We start from the raw sequence: 23,397 nt of genomic DNA, 5'->3' as shown, positions 1-23,397 counted from the left end.
GTGTAACTTGTCTTTATCTTTGTTGTTGCAGTACTGAGTACCAATTTATTTACTATTCACCTGAAAACACAGCCAAAGCAAAAGAAGTTCTCAGCAACATCAATCAACTACAACCTCTGATAGCGACCTATGCAGACCTACTGCTTAATTCTGCAAGCCAGCATTCTCCAGACAGCTTGAAGAATTCTTTAAAGATGCTTTCAGAAAAAGTAAGATCCAAATCATCCCTACAGTGGGGAAAATGAAATACCCAAATCCCCATTGGTGTTGCTTTCTGCATACATTGCCTTTCATAGCATCTGAAAATGTAAAATAGACTAGGTTAAAAAGTAAGCTTCAAAGTATTGCCACAGGATCAAAATGAATTGGCCTCATTCTCTTTTCAAATCTTACTGAGCATTATTTTTTTTTCCTAGTAGGAAATGAAACCTGTTATTGGTTGGGGTATATTTTCTCTTTTCCTTGACATCTTTCATTTCTTTGGTTCATGGTCTTATTAAATGAATTAAATTAGAATTTGAAAATCACTTTATTTTCCTTTGGTGATCACCTAATTTTTATGCATATGAAGCTATACATTTGAATAGCAATGTCACTTCATTTGAAAGGAGAACTTTGATGTGGATTCTTATTAGTGGCATGGGGCAATTCTTCTTCAGTTTGCTCTCTACAACATTATCTACTGGGAGAAGGTTCTAAAAATTTCTGAAAGTATTAGTTATTGTTTGAAATGTAGTGGGACCTACACCTTGATTTTTCCAAAGGTGACTTGCATCTGTATATGCAGAGAAGAAAGTTAATCTGGCATGGGGTGGCCACTCAATGTCCACTTCCATAACTAATTAGGGCAGCTGAATGACAGAGAGAGAACTAAGATAGAAAAAGACAAATTACAGCTTGATTTTAAATGTAAAACCTGGTGTCCTAGAGTCCAATTCCAATACACTCGTTCATAACCTCTGATTCTGAGGACATCTTGCAATTTATGATGAGATACTTTCAATAAATATGCCCTTGAAAAAACTGACCAAAGAAAATTCTCATGATATCATTTTAGAATAAAATAACAGTGTAGTTCTTCATGTCCCTGAAGAGCAGATTCATAGAAACCTGGATACTATATATGTATATACTTTTGATTCTGATATGTTAATTTATAATAATAATACCTTGCACTTATTTAACATTTTAAAGTGTACATTATCATATATTTTCTCATAAGATGTAACTAATATCTATTTTCATTAAAAATTAGCCAGTATCTGGCCGACCCCGTGGCTTGGCGGTTAAGTGCGCGTGCTCCGCCACTGGCAGCCCGGGATGGGATCCCGGGTGCGCACCGATGCACCGCTTCTCTGGCCATGCTGGGGCCGTGTCCCACATACAGCAACTGGAAGGATGTGCAACTATGACATACAACTATCTACTGGGGCTTTGGGGGGAAAAATAAATAAATAAAATTATAAAAAAAATTAGCCAGTATCTATTCAGAAAGGTCAAGTGAATTGTCAAACAAATTAAAAAGTGAAAAATCAAAATCCAAGACTTCCAGTTCAGAATGCAACATTCCTTCCATGCCCGAACAGGTGCCTCCATCATGAAAAGGGAGGAAAAAATTGACTCAAATTTTACAAGTACCTACTTTGTCACATATTGTGCTATGGACTTCATGACTTATTTCATTTAATCTTCAAATTGTGGGTACATATTATCTCCATTTCACAAAGGAAAGGATGGAAGCTCAGAGAAGTTAAAAAAATGTGCAAAATCATGCAGCGAGTCAAACCTAGGATTCAAACAAAACCAGGGTCCAAACCCAGGTCTGATTGACGCTGGAATGGAAACTCTGCTATCCTCTATGTAATATATGTGTTTTGACATTTTCTTATTTAACGTTAAAAAACTTTTTTTTTGTTAGAAAAACTCCTCGGCAACACTCAAGTATTCTAATAGTCAATAAGTATGTCTAATAGTCAATAAATATGTTATGGCTAGGAAAAAGGAAAAAAAGAGGAGGCTGTTGAATACAGTAAAATAATATAATTTCATTTCGGTTCATTTCTTTTTCGGATTTGTAGATGAGGTGAGGTTTCCCTGGGTTCACCTAAGCAGAAAATTTTAGCAAATAGCACATCACTGCAGTGATTACAGAGCAGTATTTATATTCTTCCTGGGCATTGGGCAGGGATTTGTCATTTCATACATCATTTACAACTTACTGCAGTGATTCAGGAGGGGATAGGGTGCATATTTTCTCCTCCTTTAATTCAGCATTGCTCCAACTTTTCCCCTATGGTTTTCTACTGAGTAGACAGCTTCCTCTACTAATATATCTGTCAGCCCTTGAAATCAGGAGGATCTTTTTTAAGTTAAGTTTGCAAGCCATGCATTCTTTCAAGAATTCACGCCTGGAATTTCGAAGAATTATCTAAGTTAACAGGGTTTTGCATAGTCTATGAAGACAGTGAGTAGCTCATGGTTTAAAATAAAGTATGATCCATGAATTTAGCATAAAAGGTAAGTGGTTTTAGCGGCATCTTAAATTTTAGTATAATTTAATATTAGGAAGAGTTAGCTTAAAACGTTTTGTTTTTAGCATTGGGGTCTTGCACACTGGATTAGAGAACAAAAATTCCTTCATTGATAGTCCCCTTGTTTCTTTTATTGGGTCTAAACTGATATGTTTGGAAGACGAGGACTTGAATTGTTTTCTTAGGAACTCATCCATATAGCCTATTCAGTCCTTAATAGGGATAGTCTATGTTCATACTTATCTGGGAACTCTAAAGGTTTTATAGCCTTTGAGCGGCTGAATATGGGAGAGCTCACTGTAGTAGACTGGAGAGGCTGGGGAAGGCTGAGGGCAGGGGGTATTCAGTTATTCTGTAATAAGATGGCATCCTTCCCATTAGGTAAGCCATTGTATCTGGAGATGATAGCAATGGATGCACTATCAGTTCAACATGTACTCAGAGTCTAGGGGAAAAGCAAGGGGCAACGGAGAAACCCAACTTGCGAAGAGGGCATGTTCAGAGAGTCTCAGAGTAGGCACTATTTGTAGATCTGAAAGCTATTCAAATCATCTCTACTGCTACTGATAACCAAGCCACAGGACTAAGGCTCCTCAGGAAAATTCCATCCCTCTAAGTGTCTATTGGTGGAAAAACAAACAAACACAATTTAGAAAAAGTAAAAATATTTACTGAATTCATACTATTTGCCAAGCACTGTCCTTGACACTAGGGACACAAATTGAAATAAGACATAGACCTGTTCTTCCCAAGAGAGTCAAAGTTCTTGATGGTAATGGTTATGATGCTAATGATGATGTCAATAATAGATAGCATTTACTGGAGGTTTAATAACTGTGAAGTACTATTACAAGGTCTTAAATTTTCACAAGTCCATGAGGTGGGTACTATAATTTTCAACATCTAATCCTTCTAATCCTATGAAGTAGGTACTGTTACCATCCTCATTTTATACAGTAGAGGAAACTGAGGTACAGAAATAGATATAATGATCCCGAAGTCACCCACCTTGTGTGTCTGCCTCCAGATTCTGTGAGCTTAACCACTATAGTATATTGTCAAATGTTCCATGAGTGCTAAGATGGACATTTGTATATAGAACTAAGAAAACAAGTAGGGAGGTAGGGGTGGGAGTCGGGGGGACATACCTGAAATTTCACAAGAGTAAAAATTTTCTATAAATTTTTCATGTCCTAATGTGCACAGACTCAATTAAATTGTTCTAATTTTTTAATTTTTAGTATCTCTTCTGATGGATAACTGGGTTTGTTTGCTGCATATTAGTTTATGAAAATATTAAAGGCATTATTTAATCTTATGACATAGGGTCATAACAAAAGGCAAACTCTGAGTTTATATGAATAATTCCAACAGAGAAGACAAAGCACAGGCCAAATTTTTAGCATAACATATGGAAGGTTAATAACAGAGTGGGATAAAAATGCGTTCTCCTTTTCCCTAGACTAAAAGTATGCAATACTACTAAAAAATAAAAAGAGAAAAGTAATGTAAAGAAATTTAAACTGGAAAAATAAGGACCTAAATGTAGGCAATGTATAGATATCTCTCATAGCTCAGATATGTGTGTGACGTTAGCTTCAAATGCCCATCGCATTCTCCATTCCATAGAGATTGATAGATCTTCTTTAGAAAATGATTATCCTGCTCATCAAAAAGCAATATTGAGCACCTAATTGTGTGTGGTATTGTACTCGATGGTATGTGACAAATACTACATAGACATGGTCCTTAACTTTTACAACCTAAGACTTTAAAAGAATGAGGTGTTTCACAATATATTACAATTGTGAAATGGTAAACAACAACAAAAAAAGGATTTTGTCACAAATATTAGAGGCTCTGCTCACAGTATATTTGAGAAAATCTCACACCGTCCAGTTCCTAGTATCCTCTCAACCTCAACACAGTATTCCAACACATTCTATTGTATTCAAAGAAAGAAAAAAGCATTTCATCCTAAAACTTAACTTGGAATTTTCTTAAGTAATTTTCTGTTTTCCTTAATAACAATGCCAAGAAGTCAGTAAGCTAAGTTGAAGATACATATAATATACAGAAGGATATTGATTATGTTGATTACTTAGGTACTGAGAAGAAATTTCTTATTGTTTATTCACTTCAACTCTTTCTAGGTCTATCTCAGTCCCAAAGTAAACAAAGAACTTGATGAATAGAGGATTTTTGTTTGTTTTTTATATGATTTTTTATATTTGTGTATATATATATACACACTATGTATATATACATATATATATACACACATATATATACACACACACACACACAGTATGTATATATATATATATAGTCTGAAGGAACTTGAAAATAACTGGTATAAATGAAGATGAAATTTCAGGATGAGAACTTATATTTCTGTTTTTCTTATTCACCCTCATACAGTAAATGTTTAATTGGTGAAATAAGTAATACTGTATAAAAAAAAAAAACTTATGTTTGTTAGAATATTGAAGAATAGGGAAAATAAAGATAAGAAAGTAAAATAATGTTAAGAATGAGACTTGTACATAAAATACATGGAATTAGAACTTGTGTTTCTGGCCGTGAGGGAGTAACATGGACCTCCCACCTTAAACAATATGAAAACTGGCCTAAATATATAAAATAATGGTTTTTAGGCATTGGAAAATAGGCAGCACAGGAAGATAACAAACTGTGATCCTTCTGATTACCTACCTTACATCCTGGAGGCAGTTTCTGGGATGTAGCATTAACGGTAAGTTTTCAAGTTGAAGAGATAGAGATTGGAGTTCAAAAAGGCCAAGATGGCTAGAATTCACAGAGCAGAGTACCAGAAAGGAGGGAACTGCACACACAAAGCCCTGGAGATCTGTAAATAGGTGCATTTAAATCTTTATCTGAGTACTGCTCTGCATATGTATGAGAATAAACTACCCAAGCCCAGGGAAATAAACAGCAGAAATAATTAGGTAAAATGATTTCTGGTGGTCAATAGCTGGAAATAGCTTATCTTCCCACCAGCAGAGTGAAAAGATTTTATAATACATAGGGCATTGTGTAGAGCCCTCAGAAGGGCCTGGCCTTGAAAGTGGGACTAAATTAGTCCTAGATTAAAGACTACTCTTGATCCACTCTGACAAGATTTAAAAATAAGGCCCAAAAGAACATTACTGATTCCAAGTAACTTAACCTCACACTGGAACAAAATCCAACATTATTTAAAGAATACAATAAAATCCAGCAACCAAGAACATAAAATACAAAACGCTTGGCATTCAATAAGCATATGCCAAGCGTGCAATGAAGCAGGAAAATATAACTCATAATAAGAAGAAAAATCAAGCAATTGAAACAGACCCAGAAATGACAGAGAGGATGCAATTAGCAGATAAGGACTCTAAAATGGCAATTATAAGCGTACTCTATATATTTAGGAATGCAGAGAAACACATGAACAGGATGAGGAGAAAAATGAAAGACTAAAAAAAGAATCACATAGAACTCAGAGAAATGTAAAATATAATTTCTGAAATAAAAATATGTACTGAGTGGAATTAGCACATTGGTCACTTCAGAAGAATAGATGGTGAACTTACAAACATAGCATTAGAAACTATTTAAATGACGCATAGAGAAAAAGACTGAAAAAGATAAACAGAACATGAATGACTTGTAGAACAATACCGAGAAGTCTAACATACATGTCAATGGAGTCCCAGAAGAGAAGAGGGGAACAGAAAAATATTTGCAGAAATGATGACCAAAATTTTTCAAAATTTGATGAAACATTCAAACTACAGATCCAAGAAGCAAAATGTATTCCAGCAGAAAAAACATTAAAGAAAAAAAAAGGAAACACAGATACATCATCATCAAATTGCTGAGAAACAGAGATAAAGAGAAAGTCGTAGAACAACCAGAAAAGAAAAAAAAGACTCATTATGTGCAGAGCAACACGGATGAGAATTATAACAGACTTCTTCTTAGACTTTATGCAAGCCAGAAGACAATGGAGTAACATCCTCACAATACTGACCTATGCAAAAAAGTTATAATTCCATATCTAGAGAAGATGTCTCTCAAAAATAAAAATGAAATAAAGATCATTTTAAACAAATAAAATCTGAGAAATTTCATAACAGATTTGTAGTACAACAAAATTTAAAGGAAAGTCTTTGGGCAGAAGGAAATGATACCATGGAAAATTTGGATCTACACAAAAGAATTAAAAGTGTCAGAAATGGTAAATATGTGGACAGATATAAAAAAATTCAAACTTTTAATTTACTTAAATATATTTACTCTTTAAAACAAAAATAATACCAATGTATTAGGTAGTTTGAAACATATTAGTGCAAGCATAGACATATAGATCAATGGAATAGAATAGAGAATCTAGAAATAGATCCTCACATATGTGTTCAGATAACTTCAGACAAAAATGCAAAGGAAGTTCATTGGGGAAAGGATATCATTTTAACATATAATGCAGGAATAATTCGATATCTATATGCAAAAAAATGGAACCCTTTTTTATCTTTACCTCACACATATATAAAAATTAATTCAAAATGGATCATAAACCTTAATATACAAGCTAAAAGAAATAAGCAAACAAACTTCTAGAAGACAACATAGGAGAAAATTTTTGTCCTCTTGGGTTAGACAAAGAATTCTTAGATAGAACACAAAAATCACAAAAAACAAAAAAAGAAAACAAATGATATATAAGACTTCATCAACATTTAAAACTTTCATTAAACTTTTCAGAAGACACTATTCAGAAGAAACCATTAAGAAAATGAAAAGGAAAGTCATAGACTGTGAGAAAATATTTGTAAAATATGTATCTGACAAAGGATTTGTATCAGAATATGCAGCATATTCTTACAACTTGATAGTAAGACAAACAACTGAATTAAAATAAACAAGCACATAGAGACAGAGATTGGATTGGTGGTTACCAGAGGGGAAGGGGGGAGGGAGGAGGGCGAAAGGGATAATTCGGCACATGTGTGTGGTGATGGGTTGTAATTAGTATTTGGGTGGTGAACATGATGTGATCTATGCAGAAATAGAAGTATAATGATGTACACCTGAAATTTATACAATGTTATAAACCAATGTTACTGCAATAAAAAAAAAAGTAAAAAAAAAAAAATAGGCGAAAGAATTGAAAAGACATTTCACCAAAGGAACTATATGGATGGCAAAGAACCACATGCAGAGATGCTCATCATCATTTGGTATTAGGGAAATGCAAATTTAAAACTAAAATGAGAGACCACTAACCACCCACTAGCACAGCTATCAAAAGGGCTGAACATACAAAGATTTGGGGAGGATATGAAACAGCCACAATTTTCATAGATCACTGATGGATAGACAATTATTTGGACACTTTGGAAGACAGTTCAGCAATGTCTCATAAAGTTAATAAGTATATATATGATCTATCCGTCTCACTCCTAGTTATTTATCCAAGAGAAATTCTATTCTGTAGGTACTGAGAAGGTTGTTGAGGAGGCATGATTTGTGTAGATCATCCTCATAGCAATTGATAGGCTGAGCTAGGACAGAGGATTTCAATTATTAAGCATCACAAAATGTCCGTAAATGATCCTGGGGGAGCTTGCTAAAATTACAAATTCTGATTCAGTAGCTCTCGGTTAGGACTCAGAAGTCTACATTTTAATATTGGTAGCCTTGGATAACATCCTGAAAAAGAAGAAATGTTAGCTTAAAAAAAATAAATCAGGGGCTGGCCCGTGGCACAGTGGTTGAGTTCAGCACACTCCATTTCGGCGGCCTGGGGTTCATGGGTTCGGATCCCGGGCGCAGATCTATGTGCCACTCATCAAGCCATGCTGTGGCAGGCGTCCCATATATAAAGTAGAGGAAGATTGGCACAGATGTTAGCTCAGTGACAATCTTCCTCAAGCAAAAAGAGGAGGATTGGCAACAAATGTTAGCTGAGGGCCAACCTTCCTCACCAAAAAAAAAAAGTAAGTGGTTTAAGGTATCTTAGGGTCCACTTACCACATTTGGATGAGTAGGGGACTATGAATTAACAAAGGAAACTGAAAAAGACAGTCGAAAAAGAAAAGTGTAAAGAGTTCACTTTACAGTTTACAATGAATTCCCATGAGGGTTTCACAGGTAGGCTTTGTAATTTTGTACACATTGGGGAAAAGTGGTTCTGTGTTTTAGCCAAGGTCAAGTGGATAATTTGGATAAGCTGCCCAGATGTCAAGTGACTCTCCTGGCTGAAAGTTGGATGTTCTTTCCTTTAGGGAATGTTACCACAAACACATATCAATGCACTGATGTCAGAGTTAGCACCATTACCCAATGAAATAATTAAAGCATGTCAAATTTCAAAATTAACAGGATTCTTTCTTGCCATATACATGACTGCTAAAATGATAATCACTTGTTTATGCCCTTGCCTTCTGTATTGCGGTTGGGATTAGGCATGGCCTTGAGTTTTTTCAATGACAATAAGGAGATTCTAAATAATATGAGACTTTGCTTAATTTTTGTGTGTGTGTGTGTGAGGAAGATCAGCCCTGAGCTAACATCCGATGCCAATCCTCCTCTTTTTGCCGAGGAAGATTGGCCCTGGGCTAACATCTGTGTCCACCTTCCTCTATTTTATACGGCACGCCACCACAGCATGGCTTGACAAGCGGTGCATCGGTGCGCGCCTCGGACCCGAACCTGCGAACCCCAGGCCGCCAAAGCGGAGCACGCGCTCTTAACCACTACACCACCAGGCCGGCCCCAGAGACTTTGCTTAATTTATAGACATCTCTAGTTAAAAAGAGTGGTTTTAAACAAACATATCCTAACTATTCCTCTGCCGTTAATATTCAGGAAGCTAAGAAATTCATCCCCAGGAGAAGTAATTTTCAGTAGTATTATGCTTGCAGATAATTCTGTGTGACTTTGAAGAATACTTGTATGGGAATATGAATTGGGAAAATGTCAATAAGGCAAGAAAACATTTCATTTTTAAAATAACATTTCTCTCTCTTTTTTTAATATCAAACAAATAAAATAGATCTGCCTTAGGTTCAGAGTTTATGCCTCTTTACTATGTTATTAAACTAATATTTTAAATAAATTTTTGGCCTACTCTCACGATAACATTTAGACAGCCTTTCTTCTTTCATTTAATGTAGTGTGAGCTGAACCAGAAAAGGAAAAAAGTTTCCAGGACTCTAAGTCAATAGGCGACTCAGAAACATGGTCACATCCTTCCCATGACTTTTAACTTTCCTGTTATCATCTCAGTTGCAAGAACAGTAACGTATAGATGTGTTGGGGTTAAGTGACCACATTAATCTCTTTAAGCTGATTTATTTTGACTGTAAAACATCACAGTCTACATTGGTCTATATTTACTAAGTAATGCTGGTCAAGAAAATTAAGATTTTTCCAGGTCACATGGATATTACAGTGGAATATTTTGCTATTTTCTTTTTTTATTTTTTTGTGAGGAATATTAGCCCTGAGCTATCATCCAATGCCAATCCTCCTCTTTTTGCTAAGGAAGATTGGCCCTGGGCTAACATCCATGCCCATCCTCTTCTACTTTATATGGGATGCCGCCACAGCATGGCTTGACAAGCGGTGTGTCCGTGCACACCCCGGATCCGAACCTACAAACCCTGGGCCGCCGAAGCAGAGCACGCACACTTAACCACTATGCCACCGGGCTGGCCTCTGCTATTTTCTAGCAAAATGTGATTCCATGCACAGGATCTTGGTAATCCAGAGAGTTTCCAAGGAGCCAAATACATTTTTTCAGTATAGACACAAAGTGAAATATCAGCTATTATTGTGTTTGTTTAAGATTTTTTGCATTATTTTCAGCTACCCCTCAAAAATTCTGGGTTGTACAACTGCAAGAATCTACTGTATTATTTCCCATGTCTTTGGTGATAAATCGACCCAAATGAGACCTGAATAAATGAAGTGAAATCTCTGTGGGAAGAAAATGAGGGTGATTATAAGAACTGTAGAAGATTTCATTGGGTGTGAATAGATATTCAGCTACATAGTAATTATGTGAGTGTGATGGAGACTGGTGCTGTAGTAACAGGAATTCAAAGAAGGCAAGCTGTTTTGCTCTAAAAATAAATCAAAAGAATTTATTAGAACTATCAACAGGGAAATTGTTTAGTTAAGCTGAATGGAAGTAAATTCACATTTTTAATATTTAAATTCACATCCATGGACACATCCATGTTATATGGAAAATTATGTAAACAATACATTTCTCCATTTTGCTTTAACTACACTGACTTGTCTGAGTACTGTCTAACCAACTTTTTCATCAATTTTTTTTAAAATAAAAAAGCTACCTTTTTATTTTGATTTTCTAATTTATTATCAAAATATTTTCCAAGCTTTTATTCTTATATATTCTTTTTTCCTGTATTTCTTGTCTACTTACTTTCAAAGTGCCTTCAATATAACTAATAGATTTAAAGAGTTTAAAACATCTAATAAAGTTTAGCAGTAAAGATAGTCATATTGGCAGTTGTTGACACAATTAATTATGAGGGCTGCTTGCTATTCAAAACACTTGGGGAGCTTGGGGTTAGGGAAGAAGGGGAAGAAGGACAGAAGCATCTAGGTTGATAGTGGCTGGTAGGTGTTGTACAGTAAGGGGCAGAGTTGCTGAATTTGTTAGAAAACTTGAGATCTGTTCCATTTGTGCTGCCACTAAGCAGTCTGCCCTAGGACAGGTCACTACACTTCTTTGTTAGTTTGCTTATCTGGTTAATGAAGAGGTCTACTTTAATGTCCTTCCAGTTCTAGAATTTCATGATCTATTGCAAACAATTAACTATGTAGCTATGATATCATCTTATTAGGCACTTGTTTTGCATGTGATTTAACTGGTTTTCTTTAATTGTGTGATACAACAGGGAGAGTTAGAGACAATTTAGTAACCACTAGTTAGGCATGGCACCATTGACTGCATATTGAGAGTACACCAATAAATGACTGCCTTGAGGGACAGCTGTGGTGAAGTCAGCATTATATCCAAGAGTGTCTCATTAAATGGTGATTATATCAACTATTATTCAAAATAATGCTATGAATTAAAGGGCGCCTTACTAACAGATTACAAAGTATGAGTATGTTAGCAATATGGGTCAGTGCTTGAGTTACTTCTCTATTTTTTGACTGAACAGATTGTTAGGCCACGTGTATGTTAAGTGTACTGTAATACAGACAATCAATTACTGCACCCTCCAGTATATTACAGGGGGAAGCTATTAAACATTTCGTCAGGAAATTGCAAAGTACAGCTGTAAAGTTCTTTATTGTTAGGAAGCTGTCATTACTGTAGTACTTACTAGGTATTTACTACCAGCTTGTAAAATCTACCATGGCAAGTTTCGCAGTAACCTCGTTAACATCAAGCATTACTGAACCATTTGGTGGAGAGACAGTTAAGGTTAATAATAAGGAATAAAAGCCAAATGTTTTCATGGGGAAGACTGCGTATGTCATCTCTACTGTTGAAATCTGTCTGTAATGCTAAAAAGAAAAAAGATCTCCTGCCTCTAGTTTTTTAAGGAAGATGTCTTTTCTTTAGCCTTTAACTCTGTTTAAAATACAAAATATACATAGTCTGATCACATTTTCTTTTAAGGTATATTTGAAATTGCTTGAAAGATGCAGCAGGTAGATGGTGCTCAAATGATTATCCCCAGTGAAATTCGCCTCCAAAGACAGGATTTGGAACTAAAAGATAAGGGGCTGAGGAGACAGATGGTGTTTATAGTGCATATAGAACCTCAGTATTAACTTTTACAACAGGAGCACTCAAGACCTTGGCAGCAACCCAAAACCAAACTATTTTCCATTGATTGGTGTGAATCATTTTCTCTCTATTGCCTGATTTTTTTCCACCATCCATACCACTTGAGTGCCAACAAATCCACAATTGACCTTTTCATAGCATAGGCTGAGATGCCTACCATGCTGTTTCTAATTCTTGTCAATTTCTTTCCAGACAGAGCTTTTTGTACATGCCTTCAAGGATCAGCTGGTCAGAAGTGCTCTTTTAGCACTTTACACTGCCAGGCCAGGAGGCATCCTTAAGAAACCACCCTCTCCTAAGAACAGCACAGAGGAGAGCAGTCCCCAGGACCCACCCCCACTGATGAGAAGGCAAGATTCCATACCACATCATTCAGACTACGATGAGGAAGAGTGGGTAAGTCTTTTTTTTTGGACATCGCTTGCCTCCTGATGTTTAGTCCTGAGAAGTAAAGCAAGAATGATAAGAAATCTCTGCTTTTCATCAAAACAAGTTGGAAAGCAGTCATAACACAAATTGTGGATAAATAGGTCACATTTTTCCTTAGGTGAAAATTATAAATGGAAATTTTATTCCTGATCACATTTATTTGACATAAAAATTTATTTGCTATTGATATATTTGCAAAAATATATTTACTATATGTATATACAATGAAGAATATGTCATCAAAGCAAAGATGCCACAATTACAAGACTCGATAATACTTTTCCTCATTTACTGCCAAGGTAATATAAACCATTAAAATTATTTTTTAGAAAAAGAGTCAAAAATCATCCATAATTCTCTACTTGGATGCAGGAAGTATTTTCATTGTTGCAATTCAGTGCTTTAGTTCTGCACATACTTTAAAAAGTGTTAGCAGGGGGCCGGCCCGGTGGCGCAAGTGGTTAAGTGCGCGCGCTCCGCTGTCGCGGCCCGGGGTTCGCAGGTTCGGATCCCAGGCACTCACCGACGCACTGCTTGGCAAGCCATGCTGTGGCGGCATCCCATATAAAGTGGAGGCAGATGGGCACGGATGTTAGCCCAGGGCCAGTCTTCTTCAGCGAAAAAAAAAAGAAGATTGGCAGATGTTAGCACAGGGCTCATCTTCCTCACACAAAAAAAAAATAATAAAAAGTGTTAGCATTTAAATGGCAGTGGACACAGAGATCTCTTAAATTCCTCTTGTTCGTGATTCTAGTATTAAAAACATGTTGCTCCAGGTGCTCTAAAATTGGCAGAGGGATGGCCACATAAAAGCATCTGAAAAAAATAGCTAGTAAAGGCAAATCAACAAAAGAAGCCAACATGGTGACAGGAACTCTAGTTGGGCAGAGTAAGACGAGCGACACATGAAGGTCCTGGATGAGGGGAGAGTGGTGTGTTATTCCTGAATCAATATATATTAATTATCCAAGAACACTCCAAAGTATATGCACATCACACACACGCAGAAGGCAGCTCTTTACTGTATCATATATTTAACCAAGAAAATAGCATGCTAGCTGTATTAGATGTTAAACAGTTAACGATTCTTTTTCCTGCCACTGTAGAATTTAAAAGTGTTCCAGGAGTAAATTATTTGAAAGGCCCAGGTATCTCAAAAAAATTGCTGTCTGAAGGGCTGTGAAGTGAGGCCAGCTCTTTCTTTTGATAAAATTTCTATCACAGGAAAGACAGACCTGGATTCCAAGAGGTAAATGCTGAATAAGTATTTGTTGTTGCTGATTAAGATTGCATTTCTCCTGCTGAAGCATTTTCAAAAGAGCAAATCTCATATTTCTCCCTTTTACCTTTACCTTCTTCTTCAATTTATTCACAGCTCCAAGGCATGCACACCTCTTAACCTCTCTGAAGTTCAATTTTCTCAACTGTAAAGAGAAAATAACAGGGCCTGTTCTGCTTTGCTCTTAGGGTGGTCATGAGATAAATGATTTACCTGTGCAATAATGCACCATTACCTGAAAAGGCCTAGGCAAACACATTGTGTTACTTTAGTATTATTGCCATATGTTTTCTTTTTTAAGATATGTAAATTATATAATTTATTATAAGGATCAATACTATCCCTTGAGATAAATGGAGAAAGTGGATCTATCATACAATGCGTGTTGCAAATTTTATAGAGTTTGCATAGATATAGAAAAGAACTTGTATTTCATTTAATTAAACATAGTGTTAACCTTTTGACAAATAATTACCATTTTTATATTAAATCATGTAAGAATTTGGAATTGGGTATCTTTTTTTTTCATAATTTTCACCTCACTGTGTTATGCAAGCCCTCCCCCACACCTTGGTTTCCTCCTGCTGCTCAAAAATGTCCCTCTCCTTCCTTCCCTCCTTATTTCCTTTTCTTTAGATTCTATATTGTAGGTGCTCCAAATGGGAAGGTAAGTAACACTAGATCCTTAGGTCTGAGATCCTATGTTAACAAATAGTTAGAAAATGCAGTGGCAAAAGTTGGAAAGAGACAGATGGGAGAAGATAATTCAAAATTTTATTTACAGAACCTTCTTATGATAGGAAAAGAAGGACTAGTGTGGGACCCGTATGGTGAGTTGAGGAGGTTTCGGTGGACCGTCCTGTTCAGTGGGTGTCGCTGAGCACCTGTTCTGCCTGGTTCACTGTGCTGCATGCTGGGCACAGAGGTGAACCACCCAGGGCTTCAAGAACTCCACAACCTCTTCAGGGCTCTAGAGAGACAAACGGCAATTACAGTGCAACTTAGGGTTGTACACAGGATAAAGCAGGAGTCTGGTGGTCATGGTGGGATTTCCAGAAATAACTCTTAGATTTAAATGTGAATAGAAGTTAACCATTCAAGAAAGAGGATGAGATGCCCTTTTAGACAGGAACACATTAGCTGACATATGGGGAGGGAGAGAGAGAAAGGGAGAGATGAGAGAGAGTGTGTGTGTGTGTGTATGTGGTTATTATGAGTTATTTACTTGTTTTGTTTTAAAGATGGTGAAAATTGAGTATGTTTATACTCCAAAAGCCATTGGAGAGGCAGAGAGGAGATGACCAAAGAGAGAAGAGAATCAATTCTAGTGCACAGGTGGAGGACAAGTCCTAGGCAGAAGTACACTCTTCTGCTGAGACTGCAGAAAGGATGTAAAGATGGACTTTACTTTTGGGGGGGGGGGGGCTGGATGGCTTTTTGTTTGTTTGATTCTTTAAAATATTTTTTCCAGTTTTATTGAGATATAAGTGACATGTAACATGGCATTAGTTTAAGGTGTACAACATAATGATTTGATATATGTATATATTGGGAAATAATTGCCACTATGAATTTAGTTAACATCCATTACCTCACATAGTTACAACTTTTTTTTCTTGTGATGAGAACTTTTAAGATCCATTCTCTTAGCAACTTTAAATATACAATACAATACTGTTGACTATAGTCACCATGCTGTATATTAGATCCCCAGAGCTTATTTATTTCATAACTGAAAGTTTGTACCTTTAGACCACGTTCACCCATTTCCACCACCCACTACTTCCCAACTCTGACAACCACCAATCTGTTTTCCATTTCTGTGTGTTTGGCTTTTTTAAATTCCACATATAAGTGATATCATACAGTAATTGTCTTTCTCCATCTGATTAATTTCACTTAGCATAATGCCCTCAGAGTCCATCCATGTTGTCACAATGGCAAGATTTCCTTCTTTTTAATGGCTGAATAATATTCCGTGTGTGTGTGTGTGTGTGTGTGTGTGTGTGTGTGAGTGTATATACCACATTTTCCTTATCCATGCATCTGTCAATGGACACTTAGATTTTTTTCCATATCTTGGCTATTGTATCTTGGCTACAATGAACATGGGAGTGCAGACATCGCTTTGAGATAGTGATTTCATTTCCTTCAGATATATACTCAGAAGTGCAATTGCTGGATCATATGGTAGTTCTATTTTTAATTTTTTGAAGAACCTCCATTCTGTTTTCCATAGTCATCGCACCAATTTACATTCCCACCAACAATGCACAAGGATTTCCTTTCCTTCACATCTTTGCCAGCAACTTATCTCTTATCTTTCTGATGATAGCCATTCTAACAGGTGTGAGGTGATATCTCATTGTGGTTTTAATTTGCATTTCCCTGATGATTAGTGATGGTGAGCACCTTTTCATGTACCTGTTGGCCATTTGTATGTCTTCTTTGGAAAAATGTCTATTCAGTTCCTCTGCCCATTTTTTAAATTTTTTTTTCTATGGAATAGTATGAGTTCTTTATATATTTTGGATCCTAACCTGGATGGTTTCTTTATCCTTAAAGGAGAATAATGTGCAAAGAGAAGGGAATGTGGAGGATAGGCTGAAGAGAGTGATGAAAGTTTCAAATAGGCACCAAAGAAAATGAGTAGAGGAGCTTATTAGCAACATCTTAAAAAATGAGGAAGAATTCCAGTCCTTGTGAGGGGCCAACCAAGGTTGCAGTAGGTGTCTGCATGGTTGTTGGCTTACTGTTGATCATTCTCTTGGGAATTCTTTGGTAATCTTGACCCAAGGGAAAAAAAAGCCTTCTTGATTTTTTTTTCTTCCCATTGATGCAGGAGTGTCTTTGTTTCTTTGTTTGGCTGGGTTTTTTTTTTTTTCGGTTTCCTTCAGAGGCAAAAGAGTAGGGTAATAATGAAGATCTACATCTCCCTCTTTATCTCCATTCACATAATTTCTGAATTTCCTCTAGAATCCACTGTTTCTAGAAAGCATATAAATGCTTTGTCTAAATTTATCACAATTACAAGGAAAATCTTTCCCACTCAGAAAAGTTACTTTTAACTCTCTCTTTCTAATATAATTTTACTCTATTTGCAAACAATAGTCGTTTGATTGTTATTTAACATGCTTATTGATTATCCTTAGCAACCACTTTCTATTAAAAATATGCCTTTGTCAAGATATGGAAATCCCTTATTAAAAAAAAAAAAAGAAATTTCACCAAAGTCATAACCATTTAACATTATTTTCAAAGCATTATCTAACTTTGAAAAGTTGAGTAAATGCAAAGAAAATGTAGCTAATTGAAAATGCCTGTAGAGACTTCTCTTAAATGAGTTGGAAACATAACTTTGTGTGCCACTTTTTTTAGTTAATTAGGTGTTAGAAAAGTTTTAGCACTGATTGCAAGTCTAGTCAACTTTCTGAAATAATTCACTGTTTTAAATTAATTTAATTGGATTTCTGTGATATCATCTGAAAATATTCTCTGATCACCTAGGTTGGTTTAGGTTTGCACATAAGATTAAAATAGCTCCATTGTTAAAAATCTATTTATCTAATTTCTTATAGTGACTGTAGTTTTAATAATTACCTAACTTGAATAACTGCATTTAGCTTCTTATAATAAATATTTGGAAATAAATATATGTTAGTAAATTACTCAAATTCTAATATGCTGATTCACATATAAACCTTTCTCTGAGGTCAAGAGAGAGAATCTTTATGAATTCTAAATCAATGTAAGACTGTTCTCTTTCCGACTTGTTTTGTTGGCAAAATTGATGACATATGATAATAGATATGGATAATGATTATCTAGTTAATATGGAAGAGATTGAAACTAAAATGGTCACTAGCCAAAAAAATGTCTGTTACTTGCTGAGTTTTATTTATTAAATGATTGAGTGCTTTAAAGTTTTATTTTTCTGAAAAGTTAGTAAACAATTAAACCCAAAGGAATATTGGGATTTTATGACAATCTGTGCAAAGAAATAGACTAATATAGCATTCTACATCTTTTAGCTGGTAAAGATGACATATTGCTTTTCTTTCTCTACATCTCTACAACAGATGCTTCCAGCAGCTGGGATTCCAAGATTAGTTTGTCCAAAACATGAAAGCATGTCATCCAACCAAAGTATTAAGTTGACCCAGTTTTTGTGGCTTCCAGTAATCATACTATTCTCTAGAACACTGTGATTTAACTTCAGCATTACTACACTGATGGGTTTAGGGCTAAATCTGCCTATGCTCATTCAAAAAATTATGTAAGAAAAAGAGATAAACTTCTGATCCTTTATATTCTCATCCATTTCAGCAAATTGAAGAACTAGGAAAACTATTCTTATTATTTATCCATATTTCAAACCCATTTTTTAGTTGAACTACATTTCCTTATCAGGCAACATTTCAGCATCCAAATTACCCAATTAATTCCTTTTTTCATGTTGTAAATGTAAATCAAATTTTAAATTTTAGTTTCCATTCTTAAGCTACGAGATCATTTGCTATGCTTTATTATGGTAAAATGTGTTTATGTCACATCAGCACAGTAGATGATCCACATTAATCCATAACAACTTTTAATAATTTTATAGATTATAGAAACAATAGCACAAATTCACAGTAATATTTATGTTAGGCATCCTGTTAATAAAGTCTGTATATAACCTGAAAAATTGTGGTTTCTCTGTAACTCATTATTTCTAAAGATGTATTTTGGAGTAAGATTTACATGAACCACTTTCTAATATATTCTTTACCGACATCTCACAGTTCATTTTGTACTACACTTTTCTCTAATGATGTCTAGAACAAATATGAATGCTTAAGCTTGACAGGAGTATTGATAGAACTATTGATATTGCCATAATTGGTAGCAGTGAGCACAGATAGTTGCAAAATATTACTAACTGTTGAGGACAAAACATATGTAGTCAGACACCTCCACACGCAGTCTGCAGTGATCTGTATTCCTAACTTCTCTTGTTAGCTTCTGTCTCCATCTTAGACCCTTCCTCTAGGGGAAATAGTTCAGCCTGTGCGTAATGCAGAGGTACCTATGCAAATTGGTATTCAAAAGAGATTCTGTTCACTTCTCTGACTGGCTAGAATTATGCTATGTGAAACCACTGACCTGATCTTAATAAGAAGGAAATAAATCATTCTTATTCTTTAGAGGTAATTAATTCTTATAGACACCTAAATACTAACCTACAATTTAACTTTTCTAAAGAAATACCTTATAGCTTAGTTATCTAAATGAGTAAAGTGTCCAATAAATTATGGCCATTTATTTCCAATTTTTGTGTTATAGATAGACAGAGATGTATGTATATATATACATACATATCATATTCAACTCCAAAACATTTTGTATAATAAAACATCATTCTTGTGTCTCATAATCACACAGCCTTATGAACAGTGAATTATATCAGTAGTTTATATTTCTGATTCTTCAATGTGTTCACAAACTTTATAAGCTCCTAAAGGGCAAAAACAATGTCATGGTCACTTTTGTTTCCCCACAGTTAGCAGAGCACCTGCAGATAAAAGATACTTAATACTCATTTGTAGAATAAATTAATGACTTTGAAATTTGACCTCAAATAATTATTCCTATTTACCTTCTTATTTTGAAAATCAGAATATTTAAATGTAATATAACTCTGTACTATGTCAGGTACCTTTTCCCCCACTAGAATTCATGAAATCTTTTGAGAATTTGGTTTCTCTCTTCCAGTCAAAAGTACCCAGTTATATTTCTCTCTCCTTAATGCATATTTCCCAGTGTCATAGTCAATTCTGAGGTGACTATTCAAGTCATCTGCAAAATATCTCCAAACATAGAAAGCAGTAAAATTTAAGATGGACACAGAGCATCAGAGATGACCAAAGCTAGGAACATGATGAGTTAAACCCTCTAGAAGCTTCCAGAAACACAGTGGTGGCAATTTTAACTTTATTTGATTATTCATGTGCTGATTACAAAGATCCTAGTTCTCAGAAATAATTTTAGATGTTTCCTAGCAAACATGAATTGGAAACAATTATTTTCCCCTTGTCTCAGCTTTTTCTTTTTCATCCCTAAGTCACACATAATTAGGTTGTATGGTTTTGTTAATCTTATGAGGTGGGGGCATTGAAAGCATCCACTCTTCTCATCAGAAAGGGCAGGCAAAGACAGGGAGAATTAGGCCAGTTGTTCCCTACATGGCAACTGAATGTGTTCTATCATCTGTTTTCTTGATGGATGGGAAACATTCCTGAACTTCTCCAGTCCATTTCACCCAAGAGAAAAGTGCTTTGAATACTTATCTGGTATTAAAGTCCACAAAAGGTGATTAAGCAAAGTTCATGACTGTCCATTAAAATGTACAAATGTTCTATTAAAGAAAAGAAACCCCAAATGAAATCTTTATGTGCATGCATATTCATGAAATCCTGCCACTTTCTAGATTTTCCCACATGCAATAAATACGTTCACCTTCAGTCCCATTTTATAGCACCTGGCAGAGTACTTTAAACATACTTGTTCGATGTATTTTTTCAGAGTTAATGTAGGAATAAGTGAATGGACTTATTTGCAGAATGAGCAGTTCATTCTACAATTCAAACCAGTGTTTTTAACAAAGATATTTTATTTTTATTAATGTAGTGGTGATTTTCCTGTGGTTTTATGTTGGATACCATCATTTGGCTTGGATACTTTCTTGACTTTTATAATGCCTGGTTCAATGTCAGATATTTTGGTGTGCCTGTGTATAATATATATACAAACTTGCAGACACATACTTTAGAAATTTATGATTACATTTAAATCGAGTGCCCTTAAACTTTAATACATTCTAATATGAACAGTGAGACATTATTTCCTAAATAGAAATTTTTGAATCAAAATTTAATGAATAGGTAAAAGAATAGTTAAAAGAAATGCTGAGCTATATACAGGCAGACTATTGACTGGATATATGAGAGTACATTTAGTTAAAAAAAAAAAATCAATCCTGGAAATTGGTTGTATGCAGCTGATAATGTCATATAATTCAACCAGTTGTGCAACTATCTAATGGTGTGCAGATAACGTCCAATTACCAGTTTAAAATTAAAAGCTTTAGTTGATCAGTAGAATTTTTTTACTTGTTATTAAACAAATGCTTTATTTAATATTTCAATGAATTGAAAGCTGTAGCATGATGTGGCATTTATTCGGGTGAACTCAGCCACTCAGAGTTTGAGCTTAGTTCTAACTTTAATTTGAAGGCACATGTGATAATACTTCTTATAGTTGTGTCTTAATTTCTTTTTACTCCTAAGTAGCAGGTTATTAGGTCAATCAACAGATGTTAATTAAGCATCAGTAGTGTGCAGCAGTGCTATAGGTACTTGGGGGAAAACAAATTAAGTATAAAGTATGGATTCTGACCTCAACAGCCATATCATATTTAAGTGAATGGCCAGCACTCATAAAAGAGCAGAGATATTGAAAGATATTCGCAGAATGGAGGTGGTTGTGTAATACATGTTAAATATGTTGAAAAGATTCAGAGAAAAGTTATACTAAACTCGAAGAAGATGAAAAAATCATCCCTTCCTTCTTTTATTCATTTATTCATTTTTTCGTTCTTTTATTTATCTGTCATCTGATGAGTACTAGGATCTGAGAATAAAAGGATTAATAAATAACAGTCATTTTTTTCATAGTGCCCACTGTCTATTAGAAAGAAAAATATGTTAAGCAGAGAGAGAGTAGCATGAACAGTTCTTGGATGTGGTGAGACTTGAAAGGGTGAGAACTTGGACTGATGGAAGATAAGGGAGAGGGCGTTCTAAGCAACAAAGCAGCATGTGTCAAGATAGAAATAGTAGTTCCTCCAAGGTTTCCTGTATATCTTTGATGTCCAGCCCTGAGCAGGCATGTAGCAGATGCCCAGAAAATATATCTTGAGCTAATTAACAGCATGTTTCTAGGACAGCAAGGAGACTGACCCGGATGAAGTTTTCATTTTGAAGACTAATGAGAAATGAGGAGAATTATCTAGGTCGAACTACAGACTGAGAGAAGAATAAATACTTGTTGGATACTAAGCCTGCTTTTGATCAGAGGAGTGATGACGTGGGCATGGTGACTGATCAAGATGAACGGGGCACTCATATGTAGATCTGATTGTATGGTAGCTAATAGTACAGGTCTGGGAAAGATCCAAACCAGGGAAATATGCAGAGGTGGATACTGGATACAGTGGCTGACTATTTGAATCCACTTGTGTGACTAGGAACTGAATTTCAGGGTGAGGCCAGTGGTGTGGTTAAGTAGGTGAAGTTAAGCAGGACGATCAATAGGAAGCAAAGAATCTCACTTAATTCTGGTGGATGTCACATGTCTAGCTATTTTTAGTGGGCATGATGTGTGTGTGTTTATATATGTGTGTGCAGATTTGTGTGTATTACGGAGCTTGGGCCATACATATGCCAGTTTGTGCCACAGAGTATTTTAAGTGCAACTCTTTCTCCTAACAGTCTGGGTGAAGTTAGGATTCAGAAAGAAGAGCTGTCAAGCTATTGAAGGAACAAAGATTTGTGGTGTTGAGGAGCCAGGCCAGTATAGGGCAAATTGCTCTCAATCAACTCAAGGGTAAACCAAAGCTTCTTTTAAAGATGTGATTGGCCTTGTTAATTCACTGGCTGGTTCTGATCAAAGTCCTCGGAAATTGATAACAAGTGGGAAAATGTGCAAGGAGATATAGTTACAACAGGCCTGCTTTGGACCTCCATATCAGCTCTGGTTTAGTCTTCATATTCTTGCTGATGAAAAATCGGCCCTAGAAGAGTTGATCAGCTAAGTATTGCTGAACTTTTTTTTTTCAAGTTAATTGCTGATCCAAAGTAGTCAGGATTTCTCCTGAGGCTACCGACCTCATAAATGTGTGGCGTGCTGAGTAAGCACCACGTCTTCTGCCCTCATGGCTCACTCTGCCAGGCGAGATGTCCCCCCGGCTATTCACTGCTACATCCATCAAATTTTCGCATCTATTGCACTAGGCTTGACCTGTGTGTTAGCTTAGGTCCTAACCCAGAAATAAATAAAGACCAAGATCAGCACCTGACTCAGAATGGAATAAATACTGCTGCTAGTTCCCCACTGACTTTGTGCCCTCATTGCTGAGAAGAAGTTTATAGCCACTTCACCTTCAAGAAGTTCGGTTGTCTGAAGGTTCCATTAGGGCCAAGGATACCAGTTAGGCTCAATTTAACCAAGGTTAGACTTTAGCCCACTAATTTTTCATTGCTTCCTTCATACAG

The 23,397-nt window shown here is 35.6% G+C and overlaps 1 protein-coding gene across 1 annotated transcript in view; it reads left to right on the top strand.

The window, feature by feature from the left end:
• Positions 1-23,397, top strand: part of INPP4B (inositol polyphosphate-4-phosphatase type II B) — a 599,434-nt gene that overhangs the window by 474,259 nt on the left and 101,778 nt on the right. The window contains exons 15-16 of the mRNA XM_058550121.1: positions 32-209; positions 12,568-12,771. Coding sequence (XP_058406104.1) covers positions 32-209; positions 12,568-12,771 — 382 coding nt within the window. The remainder of the gene's footprint in view (positions 1-31; positions 210-12,567; positions 12,772-23,397) is intronic.

The sequence above is a fragment of the Diceros bicornis genome, chromosome 11 (genome assembly GCF_020826845.1).
Source record: "Diceros bicornis minor isolate mBicDic1 chromosome 11, mDicBic1.mat.cur, whole genome shotgun sequence".
Classification (NCBI taxonomy): Eukaryota; Metazoa; Chordata; class Mammalia; order Perissodactyla; family Rhinocerotidae; genus Diceros; species Diceros bicornis.
The sequence above is the reverse complement of the archived record's forward strand: the minus strand, read 5'-3'. Positions and strand labels throughout refer to the sequence as shown.